The sequence below is a fragment of the Lepidochelys olivacea genome, assembly GCF_965140295.1.
Source record: "Lepidochelys olivacea isolate rLepOli2 genome assembly, chromosome: 19".
In the NCBI taxonomy this organism is placed as follows: domain Eukaryota; kingdom Metazoa; phylum Chordata; order Testudines; family Cheloniidae; genus Lepidochelys; species Lepidochelys olivacea.
The window spans coordinates 12,562,038-12,583,401 of record NC_140429.1 but is presented as its reverse complement, the minus strand read 5'-3'; the positions used below and the strand labels follow the sequence as shown (position 1 = coordinate 12,583,401).

Below are 21,364 nucleotides of genomic sequence, written 5' to 3'. Positions count from 1 at the left end.
TGTTTAATGTAAGTCAGTATATTGCAACTACCTTTCACATTTGGGGGGACAATGAAAATTGTCAGGTTTTTCTGCCCATGTGTTAATCTCATTTTAAGTGCTTGTTTGGCGTACTGTCAGCCTACCAAGTACAACTTTGTTATAAATGACAAAGTTTTGCAAACTAGGGGCCCGATCCTGGGTCTTCGGTAGGAATGGAATACACTCTAGAAGCACAATTTTCTTAAACATCAACTGTGAGATTAAGTTGAACAGCAGGAAAAAATGAAATCCCATGAAGAAAGCAACAGAGAAAAGAGAAAATTGGAACTGTGTTTAAGATCTTACAAGAACAGAAAAATATTTTGCAAGTAAATGTAACTTTCATTGTGAGTGTATATAAAAATACCAGCACTCAAAATGAAATCTACAATAAAGATAGATTGGTTTTCAATAAAGCAACATCCTGAAATAAACATCAACATGCAAACTAAAAAACTGGAACCAAATCATGATAAGATCAATTGACCAGAAGTGCTTTGTTCTTCCCTTCCTGTTCCACCAGTACACCAAGGGAGCCTAATTAAAAGCTATTTTTATCTATAAACAGATATAATTACCTATTTACACACATAGACTTTTTTATACAAATACGCCTGTGCTTGTTCCTGTTTAGAAATACTGTCTACATGCAGGCGAGAATAGATCATCTGTTTATAAAGATAAATTGGGAATTTGGACATCTGATCTCATCAAGATGTTTTTTAATTTGCAAATGCAAAGGCACTCCTGTTTTTTAGGACGATTAAAAGCCTGATTTTCAGAGCTGCTAAAACCTCTCAACTTTGACTTAAATCAGCAGACGTGGAGGGTGATTAGCAATTCTGACAAATCAACCCATTAGTTTCTAATGGCGACTTGCAATAAAAAACCAATCGCACTATTTTGCATAAGCCATACACAGTGCAGGAAGAGTACAGGACAAGATGCATTGCACCATCTCCTGAGAACAAAAATGAATGCAATTAAAACAATCATCCTGGGAAACCCCAATCACAGTGCACTTGATGTTGAAAAATACTGAGGACACCGCTACATTTACTTAAAGTTACAGTGAAAAAAGTGACACTAAAACCAGCAATTCAAATACGGGATAAATTAACAACAGACTAATTGTGTGGCTGATACCAAACACCACAGATATTTTTAGTGGTTTAATATATTACTGCTTTTTAACGGTACTTTTTATCAGCAAAATATATGAAGGCTGTTTCTTACCCACCCTCCCAACATTCAGCCAGTTGCTCATGCTTAGCTGTCAAGTTTTCCTACTCTGTATCCTCCCTCATTCAGAGCAGTGATGGCATAGAGCACATTTCCACAGAGATTGTGCTGACTTTCTCGTAAAAATTTTCAGTTACTTTACCATATGAGAGAACTGTGGAGGGAGTGTCTAAAGTGGTAGTTAAGCCACCAAAACTGCCAGTTACCGAATGTATCTTATAAACGTTTAGGATGATAATATTAACAATACCAACTTAAAACAATCCCCTACAATCAGAACTGAATGAAATTTACAAATTCTAACTAGCTAATCTTTCTAATCAACTTTTTGTTCAGTATGGAATTATCAGTGTCAAACACTTACATTTGTTATTAGGTTATCCCCAAGAGACAAGTGTATGCATAAGCAAACAGAATCGATGTAAATGCCTACAGATGCACAATTAGCCATTAAATAGAAGACATTGATTTTGCAATGAACTACACTCACCAGTAAGAATTCCATAGATCAACTGATGAATGTTCTCAACCTCAACAAAGCTGTCAGAAGGACTCGAGCAAAGAATATTATAAAGCAGTAAATAGATATGTTTAATTTACAACACCTTTTTACACATTATATAGCTTCCCGATTTCCCAAGACAAGGAAAGTGAAGGCTTTACACCTAGGACAGCAAAAGCTAGCTTTTATTTATGGCCATCAGCAGTGAGGTTGCATATTTTGGATTGGTTTTTAGGTCGCCAATTAACTGACAATAATATCCTGATGATTAGCCTGTCTCGTAATTTCAAACAATATTGTACTGAATACAGATCCAAATCCTGCAAGATGCAGTGTCACATCAATTCCCAGTGCATCAAAGGGAATTTCAGTTGCTTAGCAACTTGAAAGATCAGTACCCCAGTAATTTTATTACTAAAGTAATTTGCCAAGTTAAACTATTCCAGGGCACACTTCCCTCTATCTTTACAGAACAACTGTGTTCTGGAAGGCCACAGCCCAGGATGTAGTATTGCTGGTGTGAGAGGTTGCACATTTGCTGTTCTAATACTCCTTCCATGGGGTACCAACTGCCTTTGGAAATGAACACTGCATTCAGAGTCAGTTTAGCAGCTGCAACTGAAAATATACTAGAAACACAGTCAGATATTAAAACTGAGGAGAGTTAATAATTTTTTGGTGGCTTCATTTCCCTTACTCCATCTCCAGATACCATTAAAGCCTCAGATCTGAAAGCTGCTCCATGTGGGCAGAGCCTGTGCTCATGCAGAGCTCCAGTGAAGTCAATAAGATTCTGTGCAGGTCCCAATCACGCAGAGAAGCAGTGAGGATATGTGAAGATCCTTGTTCAGGGGGTGGTTGGTAAGGGAGCATCAGATCTAGTGGTCAGGGCTTAGGCCAGTGACTGGTAGGGGAGCCTGGGCCCTCCCACTCCACCAGGCTCCCACACAGGGCTCTTTGTGGACTATCAGTGATCTGACACTCAGGCGTGCTTAAAGCTGCCCTGGTAGGACCACTTCCTTTCATCACCCTGCAATTGTCCCAAGGTTGCCATCTGGGTTAAGGTGGTGTGTTCACTATAAGGCACCTTTCAGTGGTTGCGGATAACGTGAGAGCTTCCTTTTTCTCAGGGCCGCAACTGCCTCCTTCCATGGTATGGCCCTCCCTCCTGGGCCAGATCAGTCCTAGGGCTCAGGCTGGGGCAGTCCAAACAAAACGAAGGGAACTCATACAACCAAGAGTTCATAGGAGAGGGAGAGGGTGATGTTTCCGTCTCAGGCTGTCTCTGAAGTGGGTCCCTCCCTTCCCTCAGGGACCTTTAAGCAGTTTAGGGAGAGATTCTGCTTCCCCTCTGCTCTTCTCTGCTGAAGCTGCAGGTCTGCTCTCTTTCCTGGTCTGCCACCAAGTGAGCTTTTCTCCTGCCTTTTAACTCCTCCTCCAGTTGGTCCATTTCCTAATGGTATGGTGGGGCAGGACTAGCTGACCCCAGAGCAGTTCCTTAACCCCTTGTTTGTATATCCCATCACAGGATCTTAGATTGCTTACTCACAGTCCAGTTTCACTTTCTGCATGATGATATGAAGCAGCATACAACTCCAAAATGAAACAATGATCTGGATAAAGAGAATAAACTCAGAACTGAAGAGGTGCTATAAAGAAAATGTACTCTAGTTAATTTATAAATGACTCTTCATGTAGGGATAAGCCTTATGTACAATTTCAGTCAACTTCAAAGTAAGCCCATTGCTGAAACAAGGCCAGATAATTTTATTGCATGAGACTAGGGGCTGGGAGTGCGGGGGGGAGGAATGTTGGTGTGAGTGGGGGAAATCAAAGTTGGTTAGTTAGGGAAGTCAGTGCTCCCCAAACCCTGACAGGTACTAATGGAAGGTTGTTATTTTTTTTTTTTAAATGAGCATAAAATTCTTTGCCTGAAACCACATTTTTCCAGGTACTGTGCAATGAATTCATATGACTGATGACACCACAGAACAACTGTCATGTAAAAGACCCCAAATGTTAAAAAATATTTCAACACCATTAGAATCGCTGACCAGCAAAGTTCCATGCAGCTTTAAGTTAGGAAAGAATGTTTCCCATGCTGGTTGCAGGACAGATGCAACTACGGTAGCTTTTCCAAACTAGTTTGTTTACATTCAATCTTAGTAGCAAGTTCTAAGAAATGTGTTACTTGCACCGAGCAATTGAGATAGTGCCAAATGATTTTTTAAAGCTATTAGGCTTCATGAGCTTTAGTCGCAACAAATTACTATGGCAGTATTATATGGCAGTGAATGGGGCCTATAATGGCAACCTAGTGGGACCATTCACTTTAGTGGTACTAGCGGAGCACTGCACTAGTTAGTGATTAGCTCTAAAATAAAGTAAGCAAAAAATATGGATTATAGATCCACTTTTTGTATAAGACTGCATGGTACCAGGTTTGGCACAAAGGGCTCACCCGGACAAGAGTGTGTGTTAGTGCAAATAGGTTGTAATGCGGGAATACTTCCTGTTTTGTTAACAGAATAATAGAAAGAGGGTTCAGATTTGCAACAACATTTATTAACAATAAATGTACATATTTACAAAGCAAATAATCTGAGAAAAATAGAAAAGAAAAAAGTATTCCAAAAGAGAGCGTTTTAGTTTAAAAAAAAAAAAATCTTATTGTAGTCCCCATGCACTGACTGTTAACTACACCATGTACCACTGGTATAAAATTACAGACACTTAGTGGCACAGACACAGAGTTCATCAGGATGCACATACCTAATACTGGGTACTTGTCAAGGAACATAGCTCAAGAGTCCTAATCTGTCCCACAGCTCCATAACTGAGAAACACTCCTATAAGTGAATGTGTATCTGTCTAGATCTCCTGGGTCTTTTCTAAAAAGTATTTTTCCTACTATCTATTGGAATATGTCTATTGTCTATACTCTGTTTTTATCTGTCACACACACACACACAAATCAATGAGGCTAGTGGTATAATTTATACAGGGAAAAGTTACTAACCCTAACATAAATTAACACACTTTGTATCATTGATAATCATCTTGACAAGCTCAGAAGTGTAGAATGTGAACAGATTCTGATTTCACTCTGGTGAGAATCAGGAATAACTCCAGTGAAGTCACACAAGGGTGTAAGAAAATCAATCTCCCTTTTTCTACTTGCCCTTTGATCATGTCCAAACCCCATTGTTTGCTGTTCCTCACTATACCCTTCACAAACCAAATAGAGAAATAAGGAATAAGAAGTCTGCAGAAGAACTAGTCTAGTGCATAAATAGAGGTTACTTACCTGTAACTGGAAGTTCAATGAGATGTGTTGTTCCTATGTGTATTCCACGTGTGGGTATGCATCTGCACCATGCACCCAAGTCTGGAGATTCTCAGTAAGCAGTGTCCATACACCTGCACAATGGCTCTCCTCATACTCCAGACCAAGGACATAAGAGGTAGTGCCAGCTGATGCCTCTCTAGATCCTCTTCTTATCATGAATCAGATAAGATCCAAAGCAGGGGGAAGAAGAGTGCGTAGTAGAATACAGTTAGGGACCACACATCTCAAAAAACTTCCAGTTACAGGTAAGTAATCTCTATTTCTTCCTTAAGTGCTGGTCCCTATGTGTATTCCACACATGGGTGACTTATAAGCAGCATGCAGACTAGAGGAGAGCATGAGAATGCAGTCCGTAAGGATGCTTGAAGAACTGGAGTGCCTACAGCCGCACGTGCAGAGGAGGCCTGAGATAGCCTGTAACTTTTTGTCAATGTGTGGATGGAGCTCCAAGTAGCCACTCCACATATATCCAGTACTGGTACTTCCTGGAGACATGCTGTGGAGTGGACCCTTACCCCTTCCTGGGGAGGAATACGCACTAATTGGTAGCTCTTGATGACGCAACCAGAAATCCATTTAGAGATTCTCTGAGAAGATACTGCTTGTCCTCATGACCTCTCTCTTATAGTGACGATCTTGGTGATTTTCTGACTGGTTTGGTCCTTTGCAGGTAGCTTGCAAGGACTCATTTGACATCAGGGAATGAAGTCTTCTCGTCAACAGAAGCACTGGGTTTCGGGAAGAAAATCAATAAATGGAAAGACTGATTTAGATGGAATTCAGAAATTACTTTAGGGAGCAATTTAAGAAAAAGGCGAAGGGAAACCTTTCTTCTCATGAAAAATGGTGTATAGTAGGTCAGCCATGAGTGTTCCTCTCTCACTCACCCTCCTCCTGGCCAAACTAAAAGCAATTAAAATTGCAACCTTTATAGAAAGGTGGGACATAGAGCATGTGGCCAAAGGTTCAAATGGTGGCCGGATAAGTATTGACAGGATGAGATTAAGATGCCACTGAGGTGTAGGCTTGGCCACTGGTGGAAAGGTCCTGACTAGGCCCTTTAGGAATCTAATTATTGTTGGGTGAGTAAAAATGGAATGCTCATATACTGGAGAAGGAAGGAAGGCACTGACTGCTGTGAGATGAACCTGCAGCGAGCTAATGGAAAGACCCAAATTCTTCAAAGAGTGGAAAGAAAAGGAGGACTTGTGGCACCTTAGAGACTAACCAATTTATTAGAGCATAAGCTTTCGTGAGCTACAGCTCACTTCCTCAGATGCATATCGTGGAAACTGCAGCAGGCATCTGCATCTGAGGAAGTGAGCTGTAGCTCACGAAAGCTTATGCTCTAATAAATTGGTTAGTCTCTAAGGTGCCACAAGTCCTCCTTTTCTTTTTGCGAATACAGACTAACACGGCTGTTACTCTGAAACCTGTCAAAGAGTGGAGATAATCTAAAATGACTGGGATATCTGCAGGTTCTTAGGAAGACTAATTGTGCCATCCCAGGTGAAGAAGTCTCTCCCCATTTAGCTAGGTAGCATTTCCAAGTGGAGTCTTTCCTACTCCATGCTGCTAAAAGATAGCAGCAGGAACAAAGTCGCTGACCTGACCTCATAGTTGGAATGATCGGTTAGGAGCCAGATGTCCAAGATTACATAGCCATGGCATTTCATTTGGGCTGCCATCAATGAGAATACATGCATGAATAGCTTGGGTGCAGCTGCTAATCCAAAGGGAAAGACTCTGAACTAGTAGTGTTCCTGACCTACCAGGATCTGGACACATTTTCTGTGGGATGGATAAATATCCACATGAAAATAGGCAATCTTCAACTCAACAGCTGTGAATCACATTCCCTCCCATAGAGAGGGGAGCATTAACGCTAGTGTAACCAAGCTGAATTTTGACTTTTGAATAAAGATGTTCTGCTGTTGAAAGTCCATTCTCTGTCTTTTTTGGGGACTAAGAACTATGGGGAAATAGAACCCTCTGCCTTGATACTGAGATGACACTCGTTCTATTGCCCGTCATTAGAGAAGAGAATTTGCCTCCTGGCAGAATTCAGAGAGTGGTCCCTGGAGAGGGATCAAGAAGGAGTTTGAGTGGGGAAGGGGGAAAGAAAAATTTGATAGAGTAACCATGGTGGATGATTTCTAGAACCCACTTGTCTGTCATAACAGAGTCCTAATTGTGGGCGAAAAGTGTGAGACAGCCCCCAAAGATAGGGGTAGGGATATAAGTGGTTGGCATCAATAAAGGCAGGCAGTTCTTGACAGACATCAAAAGTAGCCCTTAGCAGGAGGGTGGACATTATGGTAGCAAAGGGGATGAAAATTAAGGTCTCTGAACTTAATTGCTTGTGTGGAGATTCAGCCAGATCCTGATGGTAGAATGATTGTGGAGGTAACAGTACCAGAGGCAGGTGTATAGAACAAGACTAATCTCTTTAGGGCCAAGGTGTAAGTTCCCAGGAATCAGAGAGTCAATCTGTCTTTCAACACATGCAGGGACTCAAAAGTTCTCTCACTGAATACATCTGACTTGTCAAATGGTAAGTTCTCTATGGTATTTTGCACCTCCCTGGGGAACCCCAAAGAGTGAAGCCAAGACTCACATCTCATAATTACACCAGTGGCTTGCCCTCTAGATGCCGCATCTGCTGTGGCTTGCAGGGATGTTTTTGCCGCTAGCCTGCCTTCCTCAATTAAGGTTTGAAACTGGGCTCTGTCCTCTAGGGGAAAGGTTGTCCTTAAAATCTGCCAGTCTGAAGTAATTAAAATTGTATTTCACTAACAAAGCCTTACAGTTAGCGATATGGAACTACAGGTTCATAGATGAGAATATGTTTCTTCCCAAAAGGGCCAACCTCTTGTCAGCCAGGGTGGCATTATGGTGTTGTAACCTTCTCTTTCTGTGGCTGCCTGCACGAAGTTGGGCTCTGGGTGCATGAAAAGAAATTCAGCGCCTTTGTCTGGGACAAAATGGTGCCTCGTCTCTTAAGTGTGGGGGTGCAGGAGGCTGGGGTATGCCAGATGACCCTGGCTAGTTCCATGATAGCCTCATTTACTAGGAGAGCCACTTTGCTGAGACCTGTAGGTTGCAGGATATCAAGAAGCTGATGGCTGGGTAACTTGGTCCTCTTCCAGTGGGATCTGGAGGTCATTCATCTGCAGGAGCTCCTGATACTGCCTATGGTCATCTGGCAGAGATGGTGAAGATGGAGCATTTGCTTCATCCAGTGAAGAGGATGAGATCCTTGTCAATACCATCAGTATCTGTGGTTTTGGGTCACTTCCCCCTTGTACTGCAATGGATCCAATAGATGCTGTGTGGAAGTAGTGTGGTAGGGCTTGTGGACAGAACCGGGATGTCTGCCATATGGGTCCCATGGAACCCAGTTGAGGAGGACCCCCTGCATCAGGTACCAGCGGTCCCTGGAAGAGTCATATCTGCATCTCATCATTTCCCTGTCAAGATTAATCTATGAGGGGTTAATGGGCTGACCAGAACATCTGATTTGTCCAAGTAGGTGACTTGCTCTTGCTCCACCAGTGGGACCGTTGGTACTAGAGGGTGAACACTTCTGCCGGAGGGTTCCTATACTGTCAAAGTAGTTTCTTCCTCTGCTGTGGGAATGTCTCTCCAGAGAACCAGGCTTAAAAGGAGTGGGGACTGAGGATAAAGGAGGAAGATATGCTCCAGTGAGGTATAGGTGTCTCTACATGTCCCGGAGTTCTGGGTTGTCCAGTAGCTGTGACTGACAGTTCCAGTATGTCCCAAGATGTTGAAAGTGAAAGGACTTTAGAATGGTGGGCTGGTACTACTGAAGAGTCAGGTGCAGCACGCTTATATGGAGCCAGTGGACAGTGGTCTGTATGTTTAGCAGTCGGAACCAGTGATGGTACTGACAGATCCTCTTTCATGCTTTACCTTCCTGCCTGGGAGTCTTAAGCAGTCCTGAGCCCTTAGGATCCACACATGAAGGCTGGAAAGAGTCGCGGGGTGGGGGGGGTCTCTTCTTTCAGGAGCAGATCTGGATGGGGATCTGTCCTTGTAACTAAGAGTGCCTTTTCTTTGTGCAAAAAGAAAAGGCGTACTAGTGGCACCTTAGAAACTAACCAATTTATTTGAGCATAAGCTTTTGCGAACTACAGCTCATCAAAGCCCTGGAGAAGGATTCTTTGGGCTTAGGAGTTCTAGGCTCCAGTCGTGAGCTTGTGCTCAGAGGGGTGCTGCTTGTTGGTTGACACTGATGCATTGGGATGGGGAGGAGAATGTCTCTCTGGCCTGGATCAGCGTGAGGTCTCATGGCCCTCTCCATAACATGTTTCCTCAACTGACGCTCACATGCTTCATGTGTTTGTGGGGGAAACAAACAGCAAATGCTGCTCTTTGCTTAGATATACATCTAACCCAGACGGTAGAGACAACATTGATGCCCATGATTCACAGATGAGCAAGAACAAGAGATGCACAGTACCAGTGCATGAGGAGAGACTCCAAGAAATGGAAGAAACTAAGCTAAACTATACAATATTAAAGCTTTAACCATGCTAAATATTAAAACTATTTACAGGCTGATAAGAAAAACTGGAGAAATCTGTGGATACAGGATTCTGACTCAGGCCATGCGGCAGTAAAAAGGAACTACAGAGCCTCAGCCCGGCGCACAAGGAGAGCAACTGTGCATGTCCGACAGACTAAGAATCTCCAGACTTGGTAGCATGCTGCACACGCATACCCATGTGTGGAATACACATAGGAACCAGCACCAGAAGATCTACTTCTGTATTCCAAGAGAACATCCAACTTATAATACTCAAATTATCCTGCTATATTTTTGACATTAGTACTGGTCACGAGATCAGTTTAAGATCTCACAGCACTTGCTGGTACCATTAAATCTTTGTGCACCACAGTACAAAGGAGTGATGCTGCCTCATGAGACTGATAGCCTGTGGCACCAAATACAATGATAGAAGGTACACTGAAGCACTATATGACATACAACTTGAACAGCCTATTTTAAAAATGAAAAGTATACTAGGTAAGGATGTTACTGGTCCTCTGCTAACAGACCTCATCTGAGTGTCTCCAATTAAAATGTAAATAATACAGGTTTTTTAAAAAAAATTATATCCAGTACCACTTATCTATTTTAATATATTTTATCTTCATCATTTAATCTGAATTTCAATAAGTCCTGAGTTGAGGAAAAAAAATCTCTGTGCAAGTTTCAGAATGCTAGCATCATAGTTAGTAAAAAGTCCCCAATGATGCCTGGGCCTGAAACAGACAGCCACCGGGGAACTCAAACCCACCTCCCTGCTTCAAAGTGCTGATAACTTTTAAAAGAAAATGTGGGTAAGACCAAGAGACTCTTTTGCAATTCATACCACAAGGGAGTTTAGCAATGCTAACATAATAAAAATAAATTAAGATTCACAGAATTTAAAATGACTTCTATTTAAGTGCATGGATTATATATACAATCAACTAATTTATTCTGGAGTTTTGAACTTCACAACCCAAAGACCAAAGCCTTGAAGAGAAGTCTCTTATTTCTGCCTCTAACTGGAGCATGCACCCCCAATTTTACATAACCACACAGAGCACACACAAGTCTTAGTTAAACAAAATCTTGGTGTGATAGTCAAAGATATTAGAATGAAAAACACTGGAAAATAACTAAGACTAATTCATATTAATACTGTTAGTAGCCTCTATCCATTTAGGTATTTATAAAGCACCTAGTGACCGGTATCTAGGTGCTGCTGAAACATCCTGAGTTGTAACAGGTCATCAAGGATTACGTGTAAGACTGCAGCCTTCTTCACATAAACCTAGGCAAGGTTACAGTTTATGCATCCTGCTGACATGTTTACTTGAGCAGCAAATATTCATAACCTTTTCAAATATTCACCATCAGTGCAACAGACCTCAATTACACTATTGGCCAAATACAAAGAATGACAACAAGATCAGCACTGGCACGAATTAATGTATGACACTGGCATGGTAACAACTGGCCAGTAGGCTACATGGTTTGTGGGCACTCCACTCCATCTTGTCCTCTGAAGTGGGGATAGAGCAAGATAATTTTTTTCCGTATTTCACGAAAGCTCTGCGACATCTACCTTTAAACTAAGGTATAGTGTGAAACACCTTATTCTGCACCTAATCAGCCTGACATCAGAAATTACCTATCTAGTTGTAAGGTAACAACTCCTCTTGTAGCACCTTTTAAGAACATCTCAGTTCCAGAAACAGTAAATCACATCTCTGCTAGCAATCGACATAAAAGGAAAAAATATCTCCTTGCAAGCTATTTAAAACTGACATTTTGTACTACATTAAGCGTACAGAACTCTTTATATTGTGACAAAATACCTTGTTCGCCTCAGTAGGCTCAGTCCTTTTTAGCCTTGACGACTCAGGTTTGGGGCAAGGCGAATCCTTATAGGTGGCACAGGGTCCTGCTACTCCTCTCCTCAGTCAGTCCCTTGTGCTTGTTTTCCTTCCCTTCTGGGGAGCGAGTGCAGCCTCTCTACTTGGAAGGTTTGGTGCCTTGCTGCAAACAGCCTACTGGCAGCTTCCCTACTCCTCTCACTCCTCCCACTCCTACCACCCAGAGGAGGGTTTAAAAATGTCCCAGGTAGTTGGAGTCAGCTGAACCTAATTGGTTCCCTAGCAACCCCTTTTCCTTATTGCCCTGTGGTTCTCTCTCCTCAGAGGATAGGGAGGGGCCTTTTAATCCCCTGGGGACTAATTACTACCCCCCTTTTGTAGCTGTTTGTCCTGGGTTTACCACAATATATACACAAATGTGTATTATTCATAAAATGTTTTTATTTCAATGTTGCATCTTAAGTTGACCTTAAGGAAAGCACAGAAAGACAATAAGCATAGCAAAGTGTATATGATTTATTATGTATCACAGAAATACAGGGCTGAAAGGGACCTTGAGATACTGAACAGATATGCAAGTGGGATTTTACTGTCCTTACCATTAAAGGTGGTTTTGTGGTAATACTGTACTTAAATATGCCCTGTAAGCAAACAAAGAGGTGGGAGTCTCTCCAGGATAGGTGAAGATGTAGCACAGAAGACCTACTTATACACATTTTCAAGAGATCCATTGCAATTTTGACTGGACAAAATTTCAGTCTCTGACACTATAATTACTCTCCATCTAGAATTCCAAGAAGCATAAGACTCTCCAGTCTAAGAGGAGGGAAGAAAAGGGTAAGACCTCATAGATAGTGAAGGCAAAATTTTAAGTCTCTTCCTTGATGTTCCTTCACTCAAAAAGCAGATCAGAAAGATGGCGGCTTACAGGAAGTGAACGTAAAGGCCAACTCTAGGATACTAGGTTAAGGCTCCATGAATTTTTAAATGTGGACAAGACCACATCCTAAGGATGCTTGAAAGTAATGCAGTATTTACCAGGTATTTCTGTGAGAAACAGACTTGTTTGAAAGGTATAGATCTAATCTAATATAAGACATGCACCTTCACAATGTGTTTGGATGATAAGCTGACCTCTACATTGCTAAAAAGATATTAATAGCTTGTTCAATTTCTTCAGGTCCTCTTCAGAGATAGTAATTAAGTGCTGAGAAACATTATGTGGGGCTCTCTCAGAATCTGTATGCAGTTCAAAGATCTTTTACTGATAGAAACCAGTCTCATTTCAAAGTTAACTTGATAAAGAGATTATTTTATTTAGGAAGTTCAGAGACAACCTGAATAGAACAAAAGGATGTAAACTCTTCTTGTCCTAGAGCGATAGATCTCTTGAACACTACGTTCAAACCTCTTTCTAGGTAAGATCCCAAAGAATGCACCTTCCTAGTTCCTTTTGACAAGGCAGATATGGCTGTAGAAATCATGGCCTTGTGATAATTGATATTTATTGTAGTTGTTATTTCAGGGTATTCTCTCTCTTTTTTTTTTTTTTTTAAAACAGGAGTTTCTAAAGTAGTCTTGTGAGAAGTTGATTTGTCTCAAGTCTGGCTATCTTAAATAGCACCATATTAATCTCAGGCCTCTGGCTCTTTAAATATAGTGGTAAGTATTTTTTTCTAGTTATAGTGGTTTGGGGGTACAAGAATAGTTGTGCCTTTACTCCCAGGCATTAACTACTCCTCACTTCTGAGATGATGTGCTGTGGAAAGCAAACTTTTTTTTAAGTAGTCTGGGGTCTCAGTTTTAACATCTTGTCCTTTCCAATTCCTCCACAACAATTCTGGTAAGAACTCATATACCAGAAGCGTTCAACACCCTGCTCCCAATTCAGGGTCTCCTTTTAGCTTTTGACCCACTGATCCAAATTCCAGCTTTCCCACTGCTCTTTCCTCCCACTTCCTCAGGGGAATCCTCCTAAATTTCACAACAAGACCTACTATTGGGGTTCTCCATTCATTTGCCTACTGAGCCTTATTCTTTAGATCCATCCAGTGCATGATTCTTTTGAAGTGGCATTTCCCCTTAGTCTGTGGATGCATATCAATGTTATCTTTAATGCTTAATTTAGTTTTAATGTTTTTAAATAGTTACAAAGGAAAAACTGTCTATTATTGTTTCAGTATATACTGTTTGGCATCAATACAATGGTCAAATTTATTTTTAATAGGAAGTTTATGATTATGGTACTAAAAGGGTATGATGCTTTTCAATTAAACTAGTATTAACACAAAGCAAAATCCTGAGGGCACAAATGGGAGCGCTAATCTGAACTCATAAGTGTTCAAGCAGTACTGGCCAAAATCATGAACATTCTCATGAGATTAAAAACAAAACTAATGTTTCACTCACTAACTAGATTCTTCCTAGCTAAAGTTCTGAGACACTGTTCAGAGAGCCTCAATATAAGCACTTATGAGCGTAAATAGAGATGCAGATGGGATATTTGAAGGTTCACTATTATCCTCCTACTGGAGAACATGTGCACAATTCCATGCACTCTCATAATAGATTTGTCTCCTTTCTTTTCCCAGTACATACGCACATGTGCACACCCACCCACACGTATACTTACACATGAATTTTCTAAAATAACATTGTGTACATAGATCTATAAAGAAAAATATAGACACAGATTTTAGTCCCTTTCATCCAAGTGTCTTCCATTCTTTTATAGCTCCTTAGTGTGAATACTGATGGCAGATCTCAGCAATATTATTTCTACACCCATAAGCTAGAGAAAGCAATAGAATGCAAATTACAATGGGAAATGAGTGGGTTGGCTCATCTCTGTCCCCTGACTAATATACACTGAGAAGCAACTGCCCATCTTACCTCTACTTTCTGAACCAGATCTGCTCAGTCCAGCTGAGCATCAAATCTTGGCTCTCATACAACCGGATCATTAACAATACAGTCAAGTTTAAACTTAATTATAGATCATTTAAACTTAATTATAGATCATTTAAACCAAATAATCCAGATATATACAAAAGTGCTACAAAAAATAAGCAGCATGCAAAGGTTTTGTTAAAGAAGTCAAAATAATAATTGTTTTAACACTACAATTATGATCTGGACATACTGCTCTTTTACATGTTTTGATAAACTTAACAACAATACTATTAGTCAACATGCAGACACAGGATGTGTACTTAACAGCATGTTACTTCCATTTATATGGCCATAAGTACACACACTTCAGTGAGTTCAACACAAATTGAAAGAACATATATCTACAGTGCACCAATGGAGTCAAATTCAGGAAACAGATTAATTTAACCTTACAATAAATAAGTACTGCTTTTAATGAGGGTTTTTCCCCCAAAACAAAAGTTAGACAGTATTTTCATTTAGAGGAGAGTTCACCTATGAAAGATAAGCAGGGATGCTCGCGCAAAGACAGTAGTAAGACCTGAAAAGGATTTTCTATAAAGGGGACAGTTGAAGTAGTCTGTCCCTATGTACATATATGAATTATCCTTAAGACAGCCACTGACACCAAGCCTTTTTTAAATTAAAGAAAAAAGCTATTTGTATGCTAATACTGTTTTCTTAGAAAAGGAGTGGTTATGGATCAGACTCTGTACACTGTTGTGAATGATCTTAAGTCTTTTGAATAAATATTTGAGACTGAATTTTCCCCACCATAAATGCTATAAATGTACGCAAGTGCTGGGTTTAAGAAGAAGAGTAATCTTCAATCAAGTCTTTTCATAAACTGCTGTGCAAGAAGTCTTTGAAGTGTACAGAAGCAAAATAGCCACCATCAGCATGTCCACTTCAGTGCTAAAGACTTTCACATAGGTACTCAATGGGTAACATGCTTTTTAAAATTTAGTCTATGGATCACCAAGGCTCAAATTTCAGTGCATTACTGCAGGTCTGGCAACCCATTGCCACTCCTTTAGAATCCCAAATCATACACTGTACCAAGCAAAATATTATGATCAAAAACATAGTTGCAGAGTGCTCATAGGACAATGAACTACGGAGATCAGAAGGCAACACATAGAAGACACAGTAGAAGATGCAGTCAACAATTCAAGAGCTGTGGTCATGGAGGTTTCAATTAGGCACCCTGTTTCCAATCACAGAAAGACCAACCACCACACAGTTAGTGCAAGGATCACAAAAAGGGACACCATAAAGGGAATGTGAGGAGAAGGAAAAGTACTAGAATATAGGTGGCACTTTTTGAGTGATTTCTGCTCCTCAGGAATTGGAATAGAAACCTTTGGAAGAATGTCTTCTTTTGCTTGCTGGGGCAATGATGTCTCAGAAGGCATCTGCTTTTTTATTTTGTCTTCATCCTGTACTAACAGAGGACGTTCCTGTGTCTGCTTTCGTGGTAGAAGATCAAGAAAGACAGAGAGATGAACAAAAATGATAGATGGGAAGTGCTCAAAATGGTACTTAGGGATGTACAAAGTGTTAGGACAGGTCTTCCAGAGGCTCTGATCAATATTTTATTACTAAATTGGCAAACTGCTGTGAATGACAAATTCTGTGGAGGCTCAAATCAGGATAGAAGCACTTCAGTAATATCCTCTAGCTTAACTTCTGAATATGATCATCTCCATAAAATCCACTAATCTTAGGGCCATGTTCACGTGTGGTCGCAATTTCCCTTTGAGAGAAGAATAATTTAAAATCTAGTACTTAAGTGTTCCACAATTGAAATGGTTGAGAAAAGTTAATTTTGTTGTATTACAAATAGAAATGGTAGTATAAAAAATGCAGTCTTTTATAACTTCCTGTACTATACTGGCCTTAAAAGTGACAGTTCATAAGGCTTGACATCTAGATTTTAATGCAGATGATAAAATCTTGTTTTGAAAGTTTTGAAAATTTTGCAAATGAAGATAGTATCAACATTTCCACTTTTTTCAAAATGATATTGTAGTTATGAATGCAAAATATTCAATCCCTTAGAAATCAGGAGTATGGAATATGAATGTTTTTAGTAGTAACATTCCAAACTCCCTGGATTTTGTTTTACATTTTAGTGCATCTGAGTCTTCAGAATCTAAAGGATGTGAAATTATAATGAACACAGTATCATACAAATGCTTTAGCACTTGTGAAAAATGTTTGGGAAAATTTATTGCAGTTTATTCAAGAAATGCTTTCCATCCTTTCAGTTGGCCAAGCATAGTCAAACCCGGTACATCTATGAAAGAAAAAATTTGGCCCTAAGCTCTCTCAATTGATCCAACCTCCTTTGATCAGTCTTGTATTTTGGGACTGGTTCTTTGCACACCCTTAAGTGATGAGTATCAGGGAGAAAGTAGCTGGGGGACTGGGCAGCAAAAGAAATAAAATAAAATGCAAGAGTAACATGATTATTAAAACAAAAAACAAAACGGAAAAGAAAGGAAGGGAAGACAACATAAAAAGAACAGGGTACTGTTAAACTTTCATAATAGTTTTTCTTTCCAAATACACGGTTACATCTTCATGCAGCTTTTCAACCAGCCATGCGCCGAAATAAGCAAATTGAAAGCTGCAAAAGCTGCAGCAGTGCAAATCCTTTAAGGTGTTAGGTCAGGAGGTTGTGAGTTAATGTTGCCAAAAAAAAAAAAAATGTTACTCAGCAGCTGCTGTTGAGTTTTTGCTTAGTGCCATTACAATAGCAAATTTCTGGTTCAGAAGCACATGTCATAACAGCAGCTTTACCTCTGGCCCACCAACCCTTCTTTCAGAGGATAGGACAGTGGCTTTCTTGACCTGGACATACACAAAGTGTGTAAAGTTCAGTTGTCTGGTAATGTAAGATACAGGAATAGTAGAAAGATAACCCCATATAGAATGCCAGGATTTTTGCAACAATAGTATAATGGTACATCAGCAAAAAGAATTATATTACATTCAAATTTATCTTCCTTATACATTTGATAATGACGTGAAGGCAAACTAAAATACTATCCATGTGCCTTCCTGCAGGTGTCTCATGTTATGATCATAAATCACCTTCACTGAAATGCCATTTTCAGAAGCATCATGTCACAGGTGGTGGAACTTCCAGAGACAGGTATCAGTGAAGTGATGCACATAGGGCTGGCACCACCCTTAGTACAGTGTTAAAGAATTGCTAGCAAACCACTGTAGTTGCAGGTTGGTAAGCACACACTATTCCCGTCTTGTGAAATACTCTTACGGGTGGAGACCCCTACACCATCTCTACTGGAAAGCATCCTGCAGAAAGGCTTCTTAAAATAAAGTTCAGTAATCAAACTCTAAAGTGGCTTCATGTGTTTAATAAATTAATTGGCAACTTCCTCCTCCTCCTCCCAGATTATTCCATGTTAAAATTTCCACACTTGCATGGTTTAAAAGTCAAGCAAAGAAAAACAGTCTCCGCAGCAGTTGGAGGCGAGGTGAGAGGGGCGGAGAGGTGAAATCCTGGGCCTACTGAAAGCAGTGAAAGTTTTGGCATTGATTTCAATGGAGCTAGGATTTCACTCCCTCCCTTTAAGACAAATAACTATCATTGCTCAAGAAATTGTAATTAGTTTGATCTAGGAGCTTTAATTAGGAGTTAAGTAACAGCAGTAGTAATATGACAGGGCCCATCCCAGTAAGATACTGACTACCGGTAAGGAAGAGACCAGACAGCAGACTGACTGATCTCTTGGCTTCTCCAGCTTACTTGTATTGAAAAGTAGTAACATTCTTATATTATGCAACTAAACTAGAGGCTTATGAATGTGCATAACTGCTACAAATATGGATAACACTTCCCTAAAAAGCAATTATGTTTCTACCAAGCCAGGGCCCAACCCCTTGTATACCCCAGTGCCTGTGAGGAGGCCCACTGATGTTAGTAAGACATCTCACTGGAATATGAGTACACACGGGCAGATCCTGACGCAAGATCAGGGCCAAGTTACATACAAAATTCTCTTAACAAGGTTCCTCTCTGGCTTATCAAGCCTTGTAACTTTTGGTTCTTAGAGGCACCATCCAAAATACATAATTTTTTTTCCTCCATGGCTTGTGATAATATCCTTGAAGCTAAAATTTAAAATTACAATCCACATCAATTTTGACATTTTCTATTTTGGAAGGTAAGATTTACCCCCACCTGTATTTTGAATAAATCAGATCCCAACATAACTATTTAAGTCTGTGCTCTTGTAATGCTGAAACTGATAGCAAGAAAACAAAGTTCTAGTTGCAGCAATGTTGCTACAAAGCCAGATAGGAAGCTCCAATATTGTTTTATACTGTATCACAAAAGAATTGTGATTTAAGCTTAAAAAAAGAAAAGAATACCCTCAGCAACAATGCTGTTCTTAAAACCCACCAAAAAAGACATCTGAAATGTCCCCAACCAGAAATATAAGATAAGCCAAGTTTAGTCCTCAACTATTTAAAGATGTTCATTTAACGTCAGTATTTAGTTGCTACAATATAAAATCAGTTAATACCACATTTCATAAGTACTCACTCCTTCCACTCCAGTGGGGACCTGCCCATTGACGTTAAATGTTCTGAAGGGGGAGTGAGTAGACAGGCGCTTATCCCATTCACTAGGCCGGGACTCGGGGACGGACTCCATAAAGTTCTTCTTCAGCTCACTGATGTTAGCATGATGTTTCTTTATTTCTTCTTGAGTTTTATCTAGTTCCTATGATTTTAAAAAAAACATCAAATGAAGATGCACATAAAGAGAGGCCATCTAAAATTGCCTGTGCTGCCAGATAGCAAGCTGCACTCAAAGTTGTTCCCAATTTCCATTAGCTGCACTCACTCTGTAAACATACAAGGGAATATTCTCCTCCCCTTTATTCTATCCTCAGAGTGAGGTACACATTTTAATTATGTGGAAGATGTCTGCCCCTCTAGCAGTGAGACCTGACATTAGTCATCTTTTACTTCAGCAAAAGAGATTATAGTCTAAACACTTGAATTTTCACCTAAAGAGGATTTAAAATATCAAGATACAGAACTAAAAGAACCCTGACCATTTGATTTCATACTCTTCACTGCATGTTTTCCTTCTTTTGTTGTTCTTCCATTAACCCTGAATATCTAAGGGAAGCTCACAGATGCTGTTAACATATTTAAGAGTTTGTTTCTAGTTTCCACTTCTTCCCCTCCCAGATGAAGTTATCTTTTAAAAAGCAACCTCATAACCTTCTTTGCCCACACCTCATTCCTTCCAGGAACTATACAGGTGGTTTCACACTAGTTAACAAAATGTGAGATGAGAAAATGACTCCTAAAACTAACTGAGCATCTACTTTATGTCAGAGTAACCAGTGCACCCAAGCTAAAATGATAAGGATATGGAAAAATGCTAACTCTTTATTCTGTGATGCCAGGTTACAGCATAAATGCACAGACTTCAACACAAGTCCATTATTCAACTAACTCATTCAAAAACAGCCTCGCCTTGCAAGTAAAAACAGAGTTTGTTTAAAACAAAGCCTTTTGACTAAAACAGGCTTAAGCTAAACAAAGACATTTCAAGACAGCGCAAAAACCAAGCAAAACAGAGTCATTGGCAAATCTGATTTTGCAAATTCTATTCTCTATACATTCAATTGTTTTTCAACCTATTAAGTCACTTTCTTATGCAAGACTAGATTGCTTGCATTTGCTTTAAATTAATACCGTCACAAGAGGCTACTCTGTTGTCTGGTCACCCAGTCCCGTGACTCTGCACGCTTACCAAAGACAGACTGCCTTCAGCTAGCAGGGATAAAAGTGTGCTTAATTAATATAGCTTTCTCTTTTGGCGTATCCATGGGGAACCAATAGTTTTATCTTTTGTCCCACATGAAAACATGAGATCAGTGTCTGCTAGTTAGAAAAAGCATGAACCAGACTGTTGAAGACTCCATGGTAAGCTCAGAAGCTGGAATCAGCAACACCATGCAGAGGAGCCCTGCCATGGATTCTGGATTGAAAGAACACAAAGATCACTCCTCTTGTTTAGCCTGCACCGGTAAGAAGCACTTTGTTCACATTTGGACTTCCCCTGCCAGAACAGTATTAACGTGGAAACTAAAGTTAGCAAGATGTATCCCACAGAAGTTTGAATTGCTCTTGTACGCCTCTTTTAATGAGCAAAGCACTCAAATAATTACACATTTTTCCTATTCCCCTTTTTTATAAATTTATGAAGCACAGAAGTTCAAGATCTGAAGCAGTAACAGTTTTCAATAAAAACAGTTCAAGAACATTTTCCTGCACTCAGCCAGTCTGCTGGATTTAATCTGATCTACCAAATACACAGAATAAGAAGGAAGAAACAATAGGCATCACAACCTTTTTAGTTGCCCATTTCTAGCTGAGGGTCTGTGAACACCTCTAACAAAAGTGTTTCGGGTGGCAGGGGAAGATAGTAAGAGGTTGAGGAGGCTGGGGCACAATGAAGCACACTGGAGCATACAATACATGTGCCAGAGCCAAGTTCCACACTAGCAGGAAAAAGCCATTTAAGAAATACAAATTTTCATTGAGAACAGATAAACAATTAGCTTATGCATGGCCTAAACAAATGGTGGGTGAAATCCTCATTGCACTCTGACTGTAGATGACTCCTGTTGACCATTTTACTGATGTCCAAAAGCTTAAAATTGTAGCAGTCAGAAACCAAAAGCCAAAAAGCTTTAAATTAAGATTTAAAAAAAAGGCAGTTAGTACATTTCATTTTCAAAAACAACTGCTGAGAAAACCCCTATCAGCTGCTGAAGCTGTAATCGTTAATAGAAACACAACACACAGAAAGAGTCAGTACCAGAAGCCACAAAGTGTCTTCCGTAACAATG

General features: G+C 40.0%; 1 protein-coding gene across 3 annotated transcripts in view; it reads right to left on the bottom strand.

The window, feature by feature from the left end:
- Window positions 1–21,364, bottom strand: part of EPB41 (erythrocyte membrane protein band 4.1) — a 136,735-nt gene that overhangs the window by 21,866 nt on the left and 93,505 nt on the right. For all 3 annotated transcript variants that reach the window (XM_084652554.1, XM_084652556.1, XM_084652555.1), the window contains one exon: window positions 19,036–19,215. In XM_084652554.1, coding sequence (XP_084508680.1) covers window positions 19,036–19,215 — 180 coding nt within the window. The remainder of the gene's footprint in view (window positions 1–19,035; window positions 19,216–21,364) is intronic.